A 22,440-nucleotide genomic window follows, 5' to 3' on the forward strand; every position below is an offset into this window, starting at 1 on the left:
TCCGGATACAGAGTACGTAAGAATATATATGGAAAAGAATCACATCACCAATTGGATGAACCGTAAGCGTCTAACACGTGGAGTAATAACATAAATCAGAGCCATTAATGCAACTGATTTCCTCCGATTTTTCCATTCTAAAATAATATATTATTATTATTATTATTATTATTATTAATTATTGACGATTCACGTCGACCTCAACGACCACCTACTCCTTCTTTAATGCAATTAAACCACTCAACCTCATTTTATCACTATAAAACCCCCCCTCGCCTTCCTCCCTTTCCATCCACATCACCATTCTTCTCCTCTCGTTCATTGCTCACTTAGTCGCTTGCATTCCGGCAATGGCTCGCTTTGGTGCAGTTGTGGCGGCGCTCGTGGTGGCGGCTGCAGTCTTCGCGGCGTCGCAGGCCGACGCCGCGGTCACCTGCAGCCAGGTGGCATCCAACCTGCGTTCCTGCATTCCCTACGTTACCGGGCGGGTCGCGGAATTGCCCTCTGCCTGCTGCGACGGGGTCAGGACCCTCAACAGCGCTGCCAGGAGCACCGCCGACCGGCGTGCCACCTGCAACTGCATCCGGTCGCAGGCGAGCGGCATCAACGGCATCCAGACCGGCCGCCTCTCTGGCATCCCCAGCAGCTGCGGCGTCCAGGTCCCGTACCCCATCAGCGCCTCCACCGACTGCTCCAGGTTAGTCGATCGAGTCGAGTCGTGTTAACCAAACTATGTAAGAAGTAGTGCAACGTGACATGTTCATGAATTTGGTCTTGCAGGGTGACTTAGCTTAATGGAACGGATCCAGACTCAGCCTTTAGCTCGTTGAATGAGATACTAGTTGACTTATAGTCTAATGTATTGAATAAAGATGGGAGGTTGTATGAGACCCACACGGGCTCAACCCATCGTAACTGTAGTTTCAGTGCTGAGACTGGTTATGTTCTATCGTTCTATCTTTAATTATGGTCGTTTCTTATTATTGTTATTGTTGTTTTCATTCCGATATTCATTTTTTAAAAAAAAAAAAAAACTAAAAAACAAAAGGTCATGACCGCGTGCAAAAGCTCTTGACCGTACAACAGAATCGAACCGGGTTCAATTTGAAGAATGAACAGCTGAGATTAAATCAGTTCAGATTTTGATTAGAACAATCGAAATAATGAAAATGGATGTTTGAACTAATCATAATGTTCTGATCATGATGATTAGAACAACTGGATAAGAAGAATATAAAATAAAATAATTTTGTAAAATTAAGATTTGATCATTTTTTTTAAATATATAAAAATGAAGCTTAAATTTTTGCTAACACTAAATCAATATCTCCAATACATTTTTCCTTGTGATGAGATTTAGTCAAAATTATTAGTTATTGACGAATGGTAACTTAGTACCTTTTATTTTAAATAAAATTAAAAAAATTAATGAGCGAAAAAAATACTCAAAGATCAAATCTTCACTAATCTTAAATTAAATTGAATAAAAAATATTTTGATATAATAATATTTTATGTATATAAATTTTAATTAAAATAAAATAATTAATTTTTAACAATGGAATCAGAGGTATTTTAATATACAATATTTATAAAAAGAGCACTCATTCAACATTTGTTAAATATGAAATGCCTTTTCATATTTTGTCCATTTTAAATTGCACGGAGCAAACATTAGTTAAATTCAAATCCAATAAATATATAACGACAATGTCTCGGAGGGAGTACATGGAATTTTAGAATGCCCAAAGACACATTTAGATTACATTTTTGCAAAAAGTTGTATCTCATTCTTTTTATTATTTTATTTTTAACTCTCTTGTCTTTGCTCTTAAATTAAATTAAATTTTAATATATAATTTTTTTTAAAAAATTTAAATAAAAAATTTAATAAATTATTAAAGGTTAATAAAAAAATAAACAAATTAAAAATATTTTTTTAATATCTAATTATAAAAGAATAAAAATAAAATTTATAACTATAGTTGATTTTGTTAATAAAAAATCACTTTAATACTTATGTTTAAAAACCAATCCCATGACTTAAATTATTAACATTATTGTGGTACTTATTTTTAAACACCAACATTATTGTGTTGTTGTGTTTAAAAACAAGTATCACAACTTAAACATAAAACTGTTGTGGTGTTGATTTTTTTTAAAACAACTAGTGATCCTGCGACGCGTGTGTAATATAATAAATCGCATTGACCTTTTATAATAAAATTATAGTTATTAGGGTAAACTAATTGACTTTTGAAAATTTGAATTATTTGAGTTTTTAAAAATTTGAATTGTTTGTATTTTCAAATGTCACCCTTACGATTTTCCTATGAAAAAAAATAATTTAATTTAATATTATACTTATCTTAGTAAAAAAAATTAAGAAAAATATATTTTTTAACCTTGTTAGCTTAAAATATTTATAGAAGCTTCTTTGATTATAGTGTTATCAATTCTAAGATGTGGGACTAAAGAGAACTATATTTTTTATATAAAACAATCAGAGAAAATTAATGATGAGAAAAATTCATAATAATATGCCGCAATTGAGTCTCGAACTCTAAATCACTGATTGTTTCGCTTATGGAATTACTAATAAACCTTGGAATTATTTTTAGTGTGAATAGAAAAAAGGATATTAACGTAAATTCATTTTAGGCTTTACCAAAGTTAGTTAATAAAGGGGGGAGATTTTTAATAAAATAGTAAGATAAAAATGACATTTGAAATCAAGAGCGTTGTAGAAATTTATAGGAGTTAGAATAGGTCAAATTAAAGCTATTTAGATCCATCAATAGATTTTAATCAAAATTTATTAATGAACCTATATAGTGGATTTGGATTTTTAAAAAGTTGACATGTAATTGAAGATGATAGTTCAGTGAAAGTATTTATGGTGTTCATGCCTAGTTCTTACAATATTACGATACGTTATATGTAAGTGACAATTGTCATAATATCATAAACTTTGAAAACCCTTTAATCATTGTTGTTAATAACTTCAAGCTAAGATCTCTAAGCACATATTGACTCTGGGATACTTCAAAAACATATAACAATTTGAATATGTACGATTAGAACTCTCTAGTAGAATTAATATATTTTGATCGAAATCTATTGATCGACCTAGAAAATTTATATTTTTAAAAAGTTGACATGTAATAAAAAAAGGATAGTACAGTTAAGGTATTTATGATATTTATGTCTGTTTTTGACATATCTACACTAAATTATGTATGCATTAAATGTCTGCTTCTGATGGTCATAACTTTTAACTCGAATATCAGAACGGGACATTCTACGTCCAAAATCAAAACTCGTTTAAAGATCTATATTCGTTATAGGGTGAACCCCAATTTTGAGTAAAAAATATCGTTTAAAGCCTTTTCAAACTCTTCAAACAATTTTGTTAATGTTTTGGCAATTGACATATATACATAACTTATCATACAGATATCAAAACCAAACATGGATATTATAAATACTGTGATACAATGCATAAAGGTGGGGCCCGATAAGGTGTTACGATTCCACAAGTGCATGGATTCGTCGTCAGTAATAAAGATTATCGATCTCACGAGGACTGGTTATAAGCATTAGCAATGGTTCACTTAGGATTAGCTAAACTACCGATGGTTGTAAGTTATCTAAAGAAAAGAGATTGGGAAGCGGAAACGAGAACTAGTGAAGAGAGAGTAATTAACTTGGTTTATGAAGAGTTCTAGAAGTTCGGTTTCATTGTGGTGGTATTGATGTATCGCGTTCTATCCTTTACTCATTGTCCATCAACAAGCATTCGCAAGAAACTAAAGCAATGTTGACTCTCCGCAAGTATACGAAAATGTCGTAAGTAATAATAAAAGATATCGTATCCACAGGGACTGGAATAACCACTAAAGATGTTTCAATGCGAGTTAGCTAAACAACTAATCAATTGATTCACACAAGCAAAGTGTAACTATGAAAAGTAAAACATAGAAATAAAATAATAAGAAACAAGAATAAGGGCAATGATAAGGGATGTTCTAGGAGTTTTGGTTTCTTTGTAAGGTTATCAAATGTAAATGATCTACCAAATCTTATTCCTCAATTATCTATTATTTGTAGAAGGTTGTTGGTTCTCTCTTGCAATAAATAATCGGCCTAGGACTAAAATCTATACCTAAATGTAATCAATTAGGTATGAATCTATGTTGTCCTTACATGAGCTTGTTCCTATCACGAACGTCCCTCAGATAATCAATATAGGAATTCATAATTCATCAACCGCATAAAGATACAAAGATTAATGCATACTATCTATCCTACCCCCTTGAATAACCTTATTTCACCTTCGAGATCATCCCTCAAACGTCCTTACATGGGCATGTCTATCACGTATGCCCCTCGAAAAATCGAATGAGGAATTACCTTTACAATATCTATAAGATATCCAAACATTCAATCAAGCATGATAATTAAGCCCTAATCACAACAATCCACACAAGAAAGAATGGATACAAATAGGGCAAAATCATAGAAATAGGAAATTGTCATATCTACAAGAGTTTTACATCAAATCATCCTTACAATTACTCCCTCCATCCTAGAACAAAGAAATCTACTCCATAAAATGGGGAAAGAAATCCAAAGAGAGGAAGATTACAAGCATTCTTGATCCTAAATCCAAGAAGAGGAAGAAAGAAAGCTTATCTATGATGAAGAACCGTCTCCGGATCCGATCCACAATCTTGGAGTCAAAGCGTTGAAGATCTGCCCTTGAATCGTCGGAAAATCCCTCCAAGATGGTGGAGGAACGCCCAAATATTGATTCCCCCCAAAAAGGGAGAAGATCCCCTTTCAATTCATGAAAGAGACCTTATATAGAGGGGAGTTTGGGCGCCACACGGCCCCGAGGCACGGCCGTGTGAGATTCACATGGCAAAGGCCACTCCCTTCTCTGCCTACCTTACACGGCCGTGTGTGATACACGGTCGTGACATGCTTCTTCCACAACTCCCTTTGCATGGCTGTGTAGATCTACACAGCCTGCACCGCCTCTGCCTCTGGAAACCTTGCACGGACGTGTGGTGCACACGGCTAGGGCCTTCTTGGTTTCTGGAAACCTTGCATGGTCGTGTGGTGTACACGACCGAGGCTTCTTTTGGATTCAAACCTTGGCACGACGGTGCGAGGTTCATACGGCCGAAGCCACTTCCTTTTCTGCTACAACCACACGGCCAAGGATCTCCACATGACCTGGGCAACCCCTCATGGCAGGGTCTTGTGAGGTTCAGGTACAACGCCTTCCTCTCTAGATTCACTTACAGATTTGGCCTCGAACATGAATCCTTCACCAAATTCGACCCCTGTATACAAAAAATGCACAAAAGAAGATCTCTGAACAAAAAGAGTAAATATGCTGAAAGGAAAGCTGGAAGTATGAAAATGCATAGAAAAAGCATGCTCAAAGTATGTGAATGTGCGTCAAACATGCTATACAAGAGTATATAATCTACGCACATCACACCCCCAGACTTAAACCTTTGCTTGTCCACAAGCAAAATGCTATAATCTAAATTCATATGTTTTACAATGCTCTCATATCCCTAATACATTTTCCTAACTTGATCAAAAAGTTTCATTAACAAGCATGATCATGGAAACAAGTTAAGTATGACTCAAGTATAAGTTTTTTGTACACAGTGCAAGGTAACTCAAAACTCTTCAAGTTTCAATCTATGTCCTAGTTAAGTCGTCATCAAATTTGAATTCCTAATATTTTCAGTGATAGACAAGTAACCAGTGATAGACACTTACTTGCCACACACTTGGTTCATATTTCTCAATCAACCCAAGGTCTCAAAGGCGTGCTCAATCTCAAGAGAAGCTAAGCAGTCATTTCCCCAGTAACCTAACTCGGTCTCAAAGGGGTGACTTGCTAGATTCCACTCACGACAACTATTTTTTATATCCCTTATTCAACTTTTTTTTTCTACTTTTTTTCACTTTTTTTTTCATAAGTATTTGCATTGTGCAAAACTTATTTACAAATGTACTTTTAGCACAAATGTTGGGATATTTTGATTTTTCCAAATGAGCTTACATGACTTGAGCCTCAATCAGTAACCAAAATGAAGTTTGAGAAATCACCATGGAGACCAAGTACTAAACAAACAAGATGAATTATGACTATTTCAATGATATCAATCATTCAAGCATCAAGTAGAAGTGAAGTGAAGATAAGATTCTTAAGGTCAAGCCAAAACTAAAATCTATCTCCATATGATACTTAGCTTATTTCATGCTACTCAAGATAGAGAAAAGAGGTACATTAAACATACTACTAGCATCACTTGAAACATCATGAATCTAGATAATGAATGTGCTAACATTTAATCTTGAAGACAAGAAAACATATAAGTGAAGTTTTGATGATCTTAAGATGTATGTCACAAAGTTTTCAAAAGATAGTCAAGTGACTAGCAAAAATCAAGCAATCAAAGCAAGAACAAATGCAAAACAAAAACTAAACATGCAGAAAACAAGCAAAAGCTAAGAACTAATGCATAAAGAAAAAGAAATACGAAGAAAATTTGAAAAATTCAGGTCAGGTTATTAACCCCCCCCCCCCCCCCCGACTTAAACGTTTCATCGTCCCAATGAAATCAAAATGGTGGAAAGGGTGATAATTCAGGAAATTCAGGAAGGGGAAATGGAAAAACATTAATAAACCATTTCACTTCATTTCTATAAAAACTCATGATATTCAAACAATTTATTAACATCATCTTGGAACAATCTCATATAGCCTCACTACAACAAAAACTGCAAACGACAACACCCCTACGACAACAGTTTTAAGAGAAAGCATTGTGTATTTGCTCAAAGACAACGGTTTTTGCCAAAATCGTTGTCTTTGAACTCCCCATTAAATATAAAAGACAATGGTTTTGGCAAAACTGTTGTCATTGAGCAATATTTTTTTTAAACGACAACACTTTTTACAACGGTTTTATAAACCGTTGTCTTTATTCGCGTTTTTAGTGTCTACGACAACAGTTTTGAAAAAACCGTTGTAATTGAATTTGGTCATTTTCCCCCCTCGCTGTTTTCCTTTCCCTCGCTGTTTTCATTTCGGCGCCGTGCTTTTCTTTTACGCTCCCGAACCTAGGGAAATTTTCTTTCCCTCTCCTCATACAATCTCTTCACGCCATCCCGTCGACCACTGGATCTTCCTCCACAACGGTGTGCTCTCCTCTCTCTCTCATTCTCACCCTCACTCTTGATTTGTCTACCTTTGCCTCCTAAAGGTTCGAGATGAGCCATGTCCTTGGTGCGCTCCTTGCATCTTCCCCTCTTCTGGCACAAGCCTAGACCCGCTGCCTGCGTGCCAATGCAGGTAGCGCCAACTTCGTCATTGACAGGAGCGACGATGCGGTCTTCATCACCTTCTCCGGGACGCAAGCCGTCGCTTCATCGTCTGGCCTTGGCAGAGGGTTCTTCGAACCTGTTTCCCTATATAGCGACACACACGACATCTTCGCACCGCTGGGAAGAGGCGAGGAGGATGACGGCGGGAAGCCGCAGCCCATGCTCCTCCAGGCCAGTGCCCTCCGCTTGTTTATGAGCTTGTACCACACCTCCGAGTTCCAGGTCTGCGCTCGATCTTTTTTTCCTTCGATTAGGGTTTCCTCTGCTTCAGATTCAATCGAATTAGGGTCATTTTTTTAAAAAAATAATTCACCAAATCGTCTTAATCGTATCATTAATTGAATATGGCGATCATTTTCCACGAGATTTGTTCCTCTAGTTTTTCTTAATGACTTCTTAGATCAGAGAAGAACATGAAAACATACGTCTGTTTCGCATGTAAGCAAGCTTCTTCTGTAGGGTTTATAGCAGACTGCAAAGGCATCAAGATTTTAGCCATGGCATCCTTGTTTATTGTTGTTTCTGTTCATGTCTATAGAACTACAGCAGAGTCGGAGATGCATATTTCTACATTATATGCTCCAAGAAGACTGCCCATTTTCTAACAAAGAGGGACAACAAGTTTTAGTCAAAATAGGCTAATTTTTCCATGCCTGGAGAAGGCAGCAGAATCTTTGATGTCCAAGTAAGTTTGATCTGCTTTCCATCATAAAATTAGCATGTGACCTCTTCTATACTCCTTTTGTTGTTTAGTCAGTATTAAGATAAGAAGTTCTGATTTTAAATCATTAATTAGTATTAGGATGGCACCGAAGCCGCTGGACTACAAGTTGCTGAATGAGAATGTGAAGAAAGTTGCATATGCTGTTAAAGGGGAGCTTTACCTGCGAGCTTCGGAGTTGTAGAAGGAGGGGAAGAAGGTTATGATGCTTTCTCATACACAATTTTCGTTGATTGTGCCACAACATGATTTGAGTTAAATAGAATAAATTTTATTGAAAGAGACTCTTATTTCGATTCTTGAAAGATCTGACTTTGATTGTTTTTTTCCATTCTTGTTATCTGGTTGAAGATATCTTCCTGGGTTATTTAGCACTGTATATGTTTGCTTTATTGCTTGTATCAAGATATGAAGTGCACATATGCCTTTGATTCTTTTTATTGTTAGCTTGTTGGGATGCCACTTGTGAGATTAAAATTTGAGGTTATAATACTGCACTCCCCTTGCAATTTATTCTTAAGAAACAAGATACAAGTTGGACTTACTTTCCATGAGATTGGTTTTTTTTGTTGTTTGCAGATTATTTTCACAATTGTCGGGAACCCTCATGCTCTCGGATAGAAGCCATTAACATTTCCCCGTCAGGTTTCCATTTTCTCTTTATTCTTTCTTAAAAACTACTTGTATCAAAGTGTTGATCATTCTTCTCTATTGCTTGACTTAAGGAATGCAGTGAGAAAAAAATCATCTTCACAAGTCAAAAATTCCTTGTACATGGAGCAATTTCTCCTTCTCTGTGCTCCCTAAGATAAAGAGACATTTTCCATTAGATTTCTCTTTTTAATGGTGTAATTTTTTACCTATTCTATTCTCCAGGTGGTAACATTATGCTAAGCTCCATTTCTATTGGATGACCCTAATGTCGGGCTTTTATTCCCAGCAGATGTCATTGCAAGAGCTAAACATTATCTTTCATTGAATTCGGGTGGTTTAGGTATTCACATATTCCTACAATTTTGAACTCGCAGTCTGCTTAAACCTTTTCCTTTTTGATGCAGTCTGTTTCTCAAGCTAAACTGCTTTGTAACTTGTTTCCTCTTGTTAACGGTGATCTCGAAAAGAAATGTATTCTGTACTTGTTTGTGCATTTGTAACCCAAGCAATTTTTATGTTGGCCTTTTCATAACATTTGTGTCATATTCCAGTTTTTAGTTGTATCTTTATATGTAACAAACCCAAAACATCATCTGCAGGCCTTGTTATTTTTTTTCATGTTGATGAGTAAATATTGTTTTAGTCATTCTGATAAGAATCTCAATTTTCTTTCGAGCAATCAGGTGCATATAGTGATTCTCGAGGACTTCCTGGAATTAGGAAAGAATTTGCAGAGTTCATTGAAAAATCTATGCATGAGTTGGACTTTTTTATTTCTTCTTCTAACTCTTGACATTTTGTATGGCCGATAAGTCATTTGCAAGGGATGTTCAATCGAACTATTAGATTATTAGAAGCAGGTATCGAGCCAGTGTAAGTCCATTTGCATGTCTAAATATCATTTTGTTTATCATTCAGCCACCATATTTTATTATCATCTTTTTTATGCCAGATATGTATTTGGCGGTCAACCTCCAGAGCTGAAGAAACAAGAACTTGCCAAAAGGCTAGTCTTTACAGTTTTGTCATTGTCCCCCTCTTTTTTTTTTTTTTGCAAGATAATGATAATCTTTATGCTTATTTTATTCTTTAGATATTTAAAGAGGAAAGATGCAACTAACGATCTGAACACAACAATTGAGGTCATTGCTTGTGCATAACAAGTACCTTTATTAGGACTCTTTAGTGTGCTAGAATTTCTTTTGCTGTCTTGGTTACATTTGTTGTTTGCAGACTGGTGATTTGGAGGGAATTGAAAAGTACAACAAAAGGACTGTCAAGGTAATCTTTGATATTGCTATTTTATTGGAAATTACCATGAGGATCTTATTGATTATGATGCAATCAACATTAAGTTAGCATGCTGATTATCTGTTTTCTTCATATGTAACATAGAGTTTCTTTAAATATATTTGGAACTTTCAAATTACTTTCTTGAAGAATTTGATTCTAGTAGATGACTGTAGAGTTTTTCCAAAGGTAACCAAGCAACATAATAAAGATTGTAGACGTCTCTTAAGACTAATGGGTGTGCCTACTATTGAGGTAAACTAGTCTACTTTCACTTATTGAATTCTTTATACTTGCTACAAGAATTTGAACTAACAATGTAATGACCCAATTTTCCCTATTTCAAGTTCTAAAAGTCCATAAAAATATTTGGAAATACTTTTAAAATATTCTAGAGATTTTTAGAAATTTTTAGAGTATTTTTACGTAATTTTTGGAGGTCGTTTAGTAGGGTTACAAAAAGAAAGAAGTTTTAAAAAAAAATGTTGAAGGTGAGATTCGAAACCACGATCTCGGGTCAGACTGACCCAAGTAAAACCGGCCCAACCAGCTGAGTTACACGGTTTTTGTTAATCATATATGGAGCGATATATATTTAACTAGTAGTTAGGAACAGTAAAATAAATTGGAAATAAAAGGGCGCGGCTGAGAATCGAAGCCCAGACCTGTGGCTTCGAGCAAAACTAACAGACCAACTGCGCCAGCGGTCTTTGCTGATCAGATATGCAGCGACAAGTATATAAGGTAAAGTTAGAAATGAAAATAACCTAAGGTATAAGATTAAAATCTTATTTCGAAAACCTAAAATTTTCTCTCAAAAATCCCCTTCTCTTCTCACGCGGTGACGCCGTTCTTCTCTCGGGCGGAAACAAGAAGAAGCTAGGGTTTCGTCTCGGTGGCCGATCAAGGGTTTGATCCAAGAGGTTCTTCCCGTCTTCACGAACCCTCGTCGAAGGGAGCACGGAGGATGCAAGGAGCCGCTGGAATTTGAGTTACCCGAACCCTAGATCCCTCCTTCTCCGATTGTAAGTCCAAGAACAGCGATGTGAGTTGCTTCTCACCTGCAGTAGGAGTAGTTCCGCGATTTTGTCTTCTTCATTTCCTTGCCGAGCATGAACAATCCTCCTTGTGGCATTGGTTTAGAGTTTTCTCTTGTTGTTTTTGGGTTCTGCCGTGAGGTTAAAAAGGGTTGTGTAGATCTGGTAGTTAGAAGCATACATGCCTATGCTTCCAGAGGATATGTTCTGGTATTTTTGTTCTATAACGAGAAGCACTGTACTTCACATTCTTTATTGTTCTAGAGTATTAGTTCTTGGGTATTTTAGTTCTTCGCTGTAGCATATTTGATTAACATGTGTTTTAGTTTCATTAAGGAAATTTTGTTTGCCTTCTTGTTGATCAGTTGATAGCAATTCATCCTATTAACAGTACGTTGGTATCCCTTTGGTATCTGCAGCAGGCATGAACAGTCATTTGGGGCTGAGAATGATTCCTTTTGAAGCTTACTGTTAAGTTCTGTTGTGCATATTCATGGGCAAGAACAACCACCAATTCATAGCAGTTTAGATCCTTTTTGTGTTTAGTTAGTAAGCATGATATTCTGTTAATTCCATGCAGCGATGATTCCTTTATTTTCTAGATTCCTTTGTTATTAGAATAACATGAGCAAATTTTCAGTTTAACTAGCATTTTAGTTAGATGTTCCTTTGTAATTAACTAGCACGAACAGCAATATTGTACATTACAAGTTTGATTTTCTTGCTAGTTTACTAATCATGAACTAGACAACTTGTATGAAAGTAAGCAGTTTAGGCTTCTTTAAGTTCCAGCAAGTTAAATCTTTTGTTATCATGCTAGTATTCAGTTTTAAGATCTTATTTTTGGCCATTTAATGTTAAGCAGGCAGAATTAGATTTTTCTTGCTACTACACAAGCATGTTAAACTTTTCTAGAAGATTATGAGAAGTAATAAGTAAGAAAAGACCAAGGTCTTAAACTTGATCCTAAATTTCAGCATTTGAGGATTAGCAGCACGCAAGGTGCTTGAAGAAATGCCAAGGCATTTTATTATAAGAAGTATTTAAAGATAAAAAGTATTTTACTTTTAAAGGGCATGTACCGGACACAAGGTCCAAGGGATGGGCTCCAAGATGCCCCTAGGCACAAGGCCTAGAAGTTCCTTAGTAGTTTCGGGATTAGCTACCTCGACTCTTATTAAGGATGCGCGCAAAAAGTTGGTACAATGCCGGGCCCAAAAGAAGTTTATTATTATTATTTTGAAGTATTAAAGTATAAGTTTTGAAACAAATGAAACAAGCTTCAGATATGTTTAGAATTAGAAAGTTTAGTTTCTTGTTGTTTGAAGCATTCAGTAGTAGTTTTATTTGTTTCTTGCTATTAGTTTATTCAGCATGTTTAGTTTTATTTGCTTTCAGCATGCTGTTATAGTTTTATTCTTATGAGCATGTTTAGCTTTACATGTTTAGTAGCTTTACATGTTTAGTAGTTTTACATGTTTAGTAGTTTTACATGTTTAGTATGCTTCTCTTATTGGTTTATGAGCATATTTAGCTATACAATGATTAGCATTTCAGTTAGCATGATTTCCTTTGCTATATATGAGCATGAGTAGTTTTATATGTTAGCATTCAGATTTAGCATGTTTTTATTTATATACATGCATATCGAGTTTTTGTGAGTAGATAGCGCTCACTAAGCTTTATGCTTATAGACTGCATTTCCTCCTACTGCAGATAAAGGGAAAGAAAAGATACAGTGAAGGAAGGCGACAAGGAGATGCAAGAGGAGTGTGTGATGTGTGGACTATGGAGGTCCTTGGGACTTAGCTAAAGAACTCATTTAGTTTAAGAATTTGTTTAGTTTAATTTCTTATTAAGTTGATAAGAAAATTATGTAGTAAGAAGTATGTTTTCGGTTTTTCATTATCTGCATGATTTGAATTATTAAACTGCGTGGTTGTGGTTAGTTTTCATTTCTTATTAAACTGCGTGGTTGATTGAGATATATTTCCAGCCGCCTGTGGCTGAGTATATTATGCTTGTATTATGGAAAATGGTCACCGGTACAGGGGAGACTTTGTCAAAATTTTTCGGTAGGGTTTTCCTAGAGATTTTTAATAAACCGGTTAAGTAGAGTTAGTAGATAAGTAACGGTCACCCTTAGGGAGTAGTAAGAAGGGTGATCGTTTCAAACAATGACACAATTTTACTTTCTCTTGCAAACATTTCCTAAAGCTGCATGCAATTGCTTAATATACAAGTATTGTATCTCTAGTTTTAGAAGCTAAACTCATCTTTCTGATCTAAAGGCACCCTGTGAAGCAGAAGCTCAATGCACAGCTCTTTTCAAAAGTGACAAGGTAAAATGATGCAATGTAACACATTCTATTTTATTTTTTTTAACTTTAATATCCTAAACGTATTTGTTTGTTATCAATCTCTAGGCGTTTGCGGTTGCCTCAGAAAACATGGATACTTTAACTTTTGGGGTACCAAGGTTTCTCCATCATTTAATGGATCCTAGTTCCAAAAAAAATCTCTGTGATGAAATTTGACGTTTCAAAGGTATATTTATTCTGCTTATTGCTAATTGAATTACTGTATTTATTCTCATCCTTATTTTTCAGGTTCTTGAAGAGCTAAGACTCACTATGGATCAGTTCATTGATTTGTGTATTCTCTCTGGATGTGATTATTGTGATAACATTAAAGGTAAACTTTCTTATGAGATATTGTACATTCAACAAGTTTAACATACAAGGCTAGTACTCTACTGCTCACTGTTTACGAAATTTGATAACTAATGTTCATTCAAATCTCTAGTATGATAATACTTGTGTGGTTGAATATGATGTCAGTGCTACAACTGTTCCATGTCTATGTTACTTGGACTTGATATAGTTCAACATGAGTATGATCGCAATCTCTGACATGACTATTTTTACAAATTGTACATGTGTTCAATAGGATTAGTGATTGTTCACTCTTAGTGTCACTATTTGAGTGTCATTATCCAAGTATCTATATCCAACGCAGATTCCATGAAATAAATTATACACATACCTTTGCCCAATACCTCATTCTAACATTTGATGTTACATGACGCTTATTTAGTTGTTTCTGCATTATGCAAGGACTGACGGTTAAATTATATTTTGTGAATACCAGAGTTCTTTTCCTTTCAGACACAGCCTTGATATTCCTCTTCCAATGTGTTACTCATGAATGCAGCTGATTGAGAGAGGATTTATTATTATTATTATTAGAACCATATTTCGATAAGGCTCCTTGAGTCACATGGAGTACATTAGTTGGAAGAGTTTTTCCATTTCTTCTAGCAGTGGCTAACAGTTCTGCAACATGTACAAATAGATACTCAAAGATTATGTTCAAGGGTAGTCATAAGTTTGAGTCAATGTAAAACTTGATGAAGTTGCAAAAAATCCTCTTTAAACCAGTCATTAGTTGAAAACGTAAGAGGAGGAAAATTTGTAATTATCTATTTTTTTCCCTAACTGGATAAAAGTAGTTTTTTAGTTGCTCTTATTCTTTGGTAGTCATATTTATTGTAATTTTGACTATAACCACCTCAAACATGCAACTTCGAGTATAAAATGGCTTGTTTCCTTGTATTGCTTATTTTCCAAGAATTCATGTTGTCATGTAGACTATAATCTGGAATTATGGAATTTTATAAGTTTTGTTGAATTTTTCTTTTGCAGGTCGGGCAATTCGTGAGGCTTGAGTTTTTTTGATGCAAGAAGTGAGTTTTGTTAGGATGTAGCTTGCCTTACTAATTTGTAAATTAAAAGCGCGCCATATGGAGAACAACAAATGGAAAACATGTGATTTAATGTATATGGAGAACAGTAATGGAAAACATGTGTATTTTGATGAGTAATAACTCATTTTGTATATTTTTGTATATGTGTGGCTACAAGATGAATTATATAATGGATGTTTATTTTGGATTTAATGTAGTAAATATTTAGTTTTGTATTGGTGGTTTGCTTATAGTAAAATAAGATTAGTTGTTTGGTATTAATGAACATTAAAGACAACAGTTAAAAATGTTGTAAAAACTATGTAAACCACAACGATTTTTTTTTGAAAAAAGTGATAAAAGACAACGGTTTTATCCGTTGTAAAATATATTAAAACTGTTGTAAAAAAAAGTAAAACGAGTAAATATTATCTACCACAACAGTTTATATCTATTGTAAAAAGAGTCTACTACAACGGTTTATTTCTGTTGTTGAAATTAGCTACCACAACGGTTTTAAACCGTTGTCGTATCCTTCGTAACTAAATTTTGAGCATATATACAACAACGGATAAAAACCGTTGTCAAATGTCTACAAAGACAACAGATTCAAAACCGTTGTCGTAGGGCAATACATTCTACAACACCCTCAGTTACAACGATTTTTTGACCCTACGACAACGGATAATATTCGTTGTCGTTTGCAGTTTTTGTTGTAGTGGCCTCTAAAATCTTCATTAAATTCCATATGAGCTCTATAAGAATTCATAAAGCGAGAAATCTTTTCACACAATTCTCTCTCACTTTTGAAACATTATATTCTTGCAGTTTTTTAAATTGTTCCTCTTCCATGTGTTCATTACTTGTGAGAAAATTTTTAGTCAAATCTAAATCATTATGAACATTGTCTAGAACAGAATGAAGTTCTTGGAAATTAAAACTATGAACATTACGATTAACCAAAGGAACTCTTTTTGAAGCTCAAGTTGACAATGTTTTAGAACATTGACTTGCTAATTTCAAACGCCAATTTTCCTTAACATGAATGGTAGTGAGATCATGATTTGGTAGTCTTATAAGGAAATTATCCTTAATAAGAAGACTATATCCATGTTATTCATGCCTTATCATCTTTATTTCTAAACATTAATTCAAGTCTAATCTATAAGAATTATCAATCATTTTCAATTCACTTAAATCACATCCTAGCACCAAAGCTACTTGAGTTAACAATCCTCCTAAAACAATATGTGTGATAGAGTCAGATTTTCCAAGTTTTACTAAATGTTTGAGGAAGAAATAACCAGAATTAATTGTAATATTCTCAACCATTGCCCATAAACAATACAAGTCCACAAGTCTTACTAACCCCTCTTTATCTTCTCTCCCAAATATAGTATTTTTCATGACTAAATAAGCATATCTAAAAATGGGGTTAATGATGTGAAGAGCTCTAGAATTGTGAGGGTTAAAATGTGATTGTTCAGAAATGTGTTGCCAAAAACATGAATTTCCGAACTAAGGTAAAATTATACACACATCATTCTTTGGCAACTCATAACAAGTACTGTTAAAATCGCTTAACGTCCATTCATAATCTTCATTAAGTAATCGAAATTTTAGTTTACCCCCACCTTGAACATTATCAACTATTATAGAACTTAAAAATTCAAAGACAATTCTAGGGTATGTAGGATATTTCATATTCATTAAACCACTCCAACCTATTCTTTCAAATAACTAATTTAAATCATCCTTAAACCCTAATGTTTCCAAAGTTGTATCATCCATAAATTTGGTACTCACAAGGGGACGTTTACATAAGGAAGAATACCTAAGTTATTGTTCCTTGCTAGAGAAAATAATACCAAAGTCATTAGAAATACCTTTGAAACAAGAATTTCATTCTTTTGTTGCAACTATCTTCTCCTTCCCTTTTCTTGTAGAAGAAGTCCCCCTTATCATATTTTCCATGGTAGAAAAGATTTGAGCCTTTAAAATAAAAATGAGAGGAATAAATTAGAAGTGGTAGTTTGAAACCCTAGAGATAAGGAAATGAGAGAGGAAGAGGAAGAAGAAAGGGGTGTGCGGCTGTGTGTCGCCCACACCCCGTGCCCTAACCCCTTTTAAGGGTATGGACTGGGTCGTGTATAGGAGACACGACCTGAACAGTTTTCTCCACATGGGCCGTGTAGATCTACACGTCCCCTCCCTTCTCCCTCTCGGGTTGACTCACACGGCCGTGCCAATTGGCACAGCCGTAACCTTCTTCTCTTCGACTATCCTTGCACGGCTGTGTCTGGGACACGACTTCACCCATTTCTTCCTATGGAATTAGCACACGGCCATGTCAGATGACACGACCAATGCATGCTTCTGTACTGGTTTCTTCACACGGTCGTGTGTGAGACACGGCCAAGAAGCTTTCCTCCTCTGGAGTCTTCACACGACCGTGTTTGGGACACGACCATGCACCTTTTCTTCTCTGGGGACTCTACATGGCCGTGTCATGTAGACACGGCCAGAGCATCTCCCTTCTCTACAGCATATGCCTGGTCGTGTACAGCACACGGCCATGCTCTGTTTTGCTCCACTTGATGATATTTCTCCTTTCTTGCTTCTCCAATACTTCCATGCCTATGAAGCAATCATAGCTAGCTCATGGAAGCGAAATTTTGACCTGAAAACAAAAGCAAAAACGAAGTAAAAAGCACTACTAATGAAAAATAAAAAAAATATGAAATGCATTTGACTAAAAGAACACTTGGGTTGCCTCCCAAGAAGCGCTTGTTTAAGGTCTTTAGCTCGACCAATCTAATCATTCTTCTCTTTTCCTTGCCCTGGGAGGGCAGACATATTTTTCATTTTTGTTGGGAGGCCTTCTCCCAACATCTTCCACCACATTATTCTCTTCATTTGGTGGCCTCCCATGAGGATGGAAGTTCCATTCCTTAAGTTTGTAAATGTTTGCCCTGCTACAAGCATTCAAAAGAGAAGAAACATGGTTAGAGGCATTAAATAAATCATATTTCAATCGTTCCTTACCAATTACCAAAGAAAGTTTATGATTTTTAACATCTATTATAGCTCCCGCTATAACAAGGAATGGTCTTCCCAATATGATAGGGATTTTTAGATCCTCCTCAATGTCTAGCACAACAAAGTCGGTGGGAATTATACTCCCACCTACTTCTACTAGCACATCTTCTACGATACTCATAGGGTACCTGCAGGAATGATCAGCAAGTTGTAGTGTCATAGTAGTAAGTTTGAAGTTTTTGAGACCTATTTTGTTACAAATAGAATAAGGAATGAGGCTAACACTTGCCCCCAAATCACAAAAAGCTTTCTTGATAAATTTAGTTCCTATATTGCAAGGAATATAGAAGCTCCCTGGATCCTTCAGCTTTGGGGAAGTATTCTTCTAAAAAAGAGCACTGCATTCCTCTGTAAGTGCTATGGTCTCTATATCTCCTCTCCTTCTTTTGTTCGACATGATGCCCTTCAAGAATTTGGCAAACTTGGGCATTTGTAGAATTGCATCAATAAGTGGTACTTCAACACATATTTCCTTAACTTTCTCCAAGAATTTGCCAAACTCTTCATCCTTCTTGAGCATTACAAGTCTTTGAGGAAAAGGGACAACTCTACTTTGTTGGTTAAGTGGAAGAGTCTCTTCAACCTTAGTGGTACTCTTCTCATTATCTTGAATCTGATTTGGCGTTGGAGGAGAGAACTCTTCTTCAGTTTGCATCTCTTTTGGAGCAGTCACTTGGGGATCTCCCAAGGTCCGTCCGCTCCTAAGTTCAATTCTATTACAATGCTCCATAGGATTAACATTAGGTTTACCAGGTAGTTGCCCTGGTGCTCTAGAAGATGAGGAAGCTAATTGGGCAATCTAAATATCCTGAATCTTTTGATGTCTTTCAGAATTATCCATTCTCTGAGTAAGCTTCAATATATCCTACTTCATTTCATTCTGATTAGAGATAATTTCGTCAAACATCTTTTCGATTTTAGACATAGGAAAGCCTTGAGAAGATTGTTGTTGAAAATTCTACTGCCCAGACTAAAAATTAGGTCTTGCCCCCATAAATGGTCCTTGATCTTGATTATTCCTATAGGAAAAATTAGGATGACTTTTCCACCCAGGGTTGTATGTATTTGAGTATGGGTTGTTTCTACCTTTGATTAAGACCCATGATGGCGTCACATTGCTCTAATTAATTGATTTGTGCAGTGATAGCCCCCAATGGACATGAGTCATTAGAATGTTCAAAACTTCCACATACTTCACAAGAAGAAACAATGGCATTAACCGTACTTGGAATAGCTCCCATGTTTTTAAATCTCTTTGTAAGAGCATCCAGTTTTGCAGCTAATAAAGTAACTGCATCAACATCAAATTTCCTTGATGCTTTTGTTGTTGGGTTCCCACAAGAATAACCACTTCTTTCATTAACCCATTGATGGTGATTTTGTGCTACACTTTCAATTATTTCTTCGGTTTCATCCAAACTCTTGTTCATAAGTGCCCCTCCAGCAGCTGAATCAAGGGACACTTTAGTGTGATAATTGATATCATTATAAAATGTGTGTGACACAAGTCATTTCTCCAAACCATGGTGTGGGCATTGTCTGAGCATACTGTTATATCTATCCCAAGCTTCAAATAGAGATTCTGAGTCAGCTTGTTTGAAGCTTGTAATGAGATTCCTCATATGAGCTGTTTTACTAGGAGGATAGAATTTATCAAGAAATTACTGCTCACATTGTTCCCATGCGATGATGTTATTTGGAGCTAAAGAATTCAACCATTGCTTAGCTCTATCTCTTAAAGAAAGCCCAAACAATAGTAAGCGCACTGCTTCAGAAGGAACACCATTCATCTTCATTGTACCGCATATCTCATAGAAGACCTCCAAGTGTTGATTCGGGTCTTCATGTGGTCCTCCACCAAACTGATTTTGTTGCACCATAGAAATAATTGTAGGTTTGATCTCAAAATTATTTGCTTCCACTGAAGGTCTTGAAATGCTGGATCTAAACCCTCTAGCGTAAGATGCTGCATAATCCTTTAGTGGTCTATTAGCCATGATAGAATGTTCTTGTTCTTCTAAATGTCTTACAGAATTTTTCTTCTATAAAATGTTCTGTCTATCTCAGGGTCTAGAGGAAGAAGTTCTCCTGCAAAGTTAGATCTTTGCATACACAAGAACAAGATTGCAAAATGATAGTTGTTCAAAAGAAAAAGAAAGAAAAATGAAACTGAATCATAGATAAGAAAAACAGAGAAAAATTAGATTAGAATGTTAGAAAATTAAAAGTACAGAATTAGAATTGCAACAAGCAAGAAGTAGAAAAGAATACAAGAAAAAGTTATGAAAACAGAATTCTAAAAATTAGATTCAACTATGCAAATGAAAAGAAAAGAAAAGTTATGTTTATTCTAACTCAATTGATAATCCCTAATGTTATAGCGCAGTCCCCGGCAACGACGCCAAAAACTTGTTGACTCTCCGCAAGTGTATGGAAATGTCGTAAGTAATAATAAAAGATATCACATCCACAGGGACTGGAAAAACCACTAAAGATGTTTCAATGTGAGTTAGCTAAACAACTAATCAATTGATTCACAAAAGCAAAGTGTAACTATGAAAAGTAAAACATAGAAACAAAAGAATAAGAAATAAGAATAAGGGCAATGATAAGGGATGTTCTAGGAGTTTTGGTTTCTTTGTAAGGTTATCAAATGTAAATGATCTACCAAATCTTATTCCTCAATTGCCCATTATTTGTAGAAGGTTGTCGATTCTCTCTTGCAATAAATAACCGGCCTAGGACTAAAATCTATACCTAAATGTGATCAATTAGGTATGAATCTATGTTGTCCTTACACGGACTTGTTCTTGTCACGAACGTCCCTCAGATAATCAATATACGAATTCACAATTCATCAACCGCATAAAGATACAAAGATTAATGCATACTATCTATCCTACCCCTTTGAATAACCCTATTTCACCTTCGAGATCATCCCTCAAACGTCCTTACACGGGCATGTCTATCACGTACGTCCCTCAAAAAATTGAATGAGGAATTACCTCTACAAGATCCATAAGATATCCAAACATTCAATCAAGCATGATAATTAAGCCCTAATCACAACAATCCACACAAGAAAGAATGGATACAAACATGACAAAATCATATAAATAGGAAATTGGCATATCTGCAAGAGTTTTACATCAAATCATCCTTACAATTACTCCCTCCATCCTAGTGTTGGAGTGTATACTGAAAGCCTAAGCTTTTGTAAACATTTATTTTGAATAAAGAATCACATTTGGTCAAATTATCTACATTTAGTTGTAGTTATTCAATTAATTTATATTGTAGATAACATAGTATGTGGTGCTACATACAAAAGATGATGTTATCAGTACCTTATAAATTATAAACAGTAGCTCACGACCAAAATGGAAAGGAACAAACCATTGGAAGGTCGTAGTGTAATTAGGAATTAGTTTATCTTGACTATACAATTACACTAGTACACTTAGAGTGTATTGAGTAGGACCATTTGAGGTTGTTTCTTTTATACTGACTTTATAAAGGAACAAATACCTCAGTTATTATGGAAGTGTGTGCTCTTAATCCTAATATAATAACAAGCACATATATTTGATATTTATTTCTATAATTTATCAATGGGTGAGATTTAGTTCGATAAATCAATAAGCTCGATAAGTTGGGAAATGATATTACTTATAGTGTGTGTTGTTGATTATAGAAGGAAATTGTGTCCTAGTAATCTAGGTTGATAATGTCCCCAAGATGAGCTCATAAAGATTGTCATGTTAAACCCTGCAGGTGGACTTAGTCTGACATGACGATGAGGTTGAGTGGTACTATTCTTGGATAAAGATATTAATTAAATGAGTTGTCAGTAACTCACTTAATTAGTGGACATTTGACATCTTAAACACAGGGAGACTAACATACTCATAATAAGAAGGAGCCCAAAAATGTAATTTGGGATTGGTGCGGTAGTTCAATAATAGTTCTCTAGTGGAATGAATTATTATTGATAAAGTTAAGTTGTGTGTTCGGGGCGAACATGGGATGCTTAATTTTATCGGAAGACCAAAACCAATTCCTCCTCTCGGTCCCTATCGTAGCCTCTTATTTATAGAGTACTATACCCACCTATACCCATCTTCATACCCATGATAAGGGGGCCGGCCAAGCTAGCTTGTGGTTCAAGCTAGGGCCGGCCAAGCCTTGGTTTCGGCCCTAGCTTGAACCCAAGCTTAGGTGGCCGGCCCCCATTAAATTAAAAGGAGTTTTAATTTTAATTTTTATTATGTGGAAGATATAATTTATGAAAGAGAATTAAAATTAAAATATCTCTTTTAAAAGGATCTACAAAAGATTAAAGAAAGAGATTAGATCTCTTTCCTTATTTGTAGATTGGAAAGATATTTTATTTTTTCTCTTTGAAAATTATTCACATGATAAAAAATTAAAATTATAGAAATTTATTTTATCAACCATGAAGGGATTTTAAAGGGAAAT

General features: G+C 35.3%; 2 protein-coding genes and 1 long non-coding RNA gene across 3 annotated transcripts; 2 read left to right on the forward strand and 1 right to left on the reverse strand.

The window, feature by feature from the left end:
• The first annotated feature begins 293 nt into the window (after nt 1–293).
• Nucleotides 294–983, forward strand: LOC121983051 (non-specific lipid-transfer protein 1-like). Its single transcript, XM_042536039.1, has 2 exons — nt 294–697; nt 781–983. Exons 1-2 carry the CDS (start codon nt 351–353, stop codon nt 788–790), a joined length of 357 nt encoding a protein of 118 aa, XP_042391973.1. The 5' UTR covers nt 294–350; the 3' UTR covers nt 791–983.
• Nucleotides 984–13,160: 12,177 nt separating this feature from the next.
• LOC121981183 lies at nt 13,161–14,881 on the forward strand. The gene is made up of 4 exons (XR_006111749.1): nt 13,161–13,459; nt 13,544–13,664; nt 13,727–13,811; nt 14,822–14,881. It is a non-coding gene; the product is annotated as an uncharacterized LOC121981183 (long non-coding RNA).
• Nucleotides 14,882–19,085: 4,204 nt separating this feature from the next.
• On the reverse strand, nt 19,086–19,757 carry LOC121979828. Its single transcript, XM_042531819.1, has 2 exons — nt 19,634–19,757; nt 19,086–19,408 (listed from the first exon to the last, which is right to left on the reverse strand). Exons 1-2 carry the CDS (start codon nt 19,755–19,757, stop codon nt 19,086–19,088), a joined length of 447 nt encoding a protein of 148 aa, XP_042387753.1.
• Nucleotides 19,758–22,440: the final 2,683 nt, after the last annotated feature.

The sequence above is a fragment of the Zingiber officinale genome, chromosome 5A (genome assembly GCF_018446385.1).
Source record: "Zingiber officinale cultivar Zhangliang chromosome 5A, Zo_v1.1, whole genome shotgun sequence".
Lineage (NCBI taxonomy): Eukaryota > Viridiplantae > Streptophyta > Magnoliopsida > Zingiberales > Zingiberaceae > Zingiber > Zingiber officinale.

Coding starts and splice junctions, on each gene's coding strand:
- LOC121983051 (XM_042536039.1), top strand. CDS start 351: ATGGCTCGCTTTGGTGCAGTTGTGGCGGCGCTCGTGGTGGCGGCTGCA.
- LOC121979828 (XM_042531819.1), bottom strand. CDS start 19,757: ATGAAGATGAATGGTGTTCCTTCTGAAGCAGTGCGCTTACTATTGTTT. Junction 19,409..19,633: donor CATCATCGCATGGGAACAAT/GTGAGCAGTAAT, acceptor CCCTTGATTCAG/CTGCTGGAGGGGCACTTATG.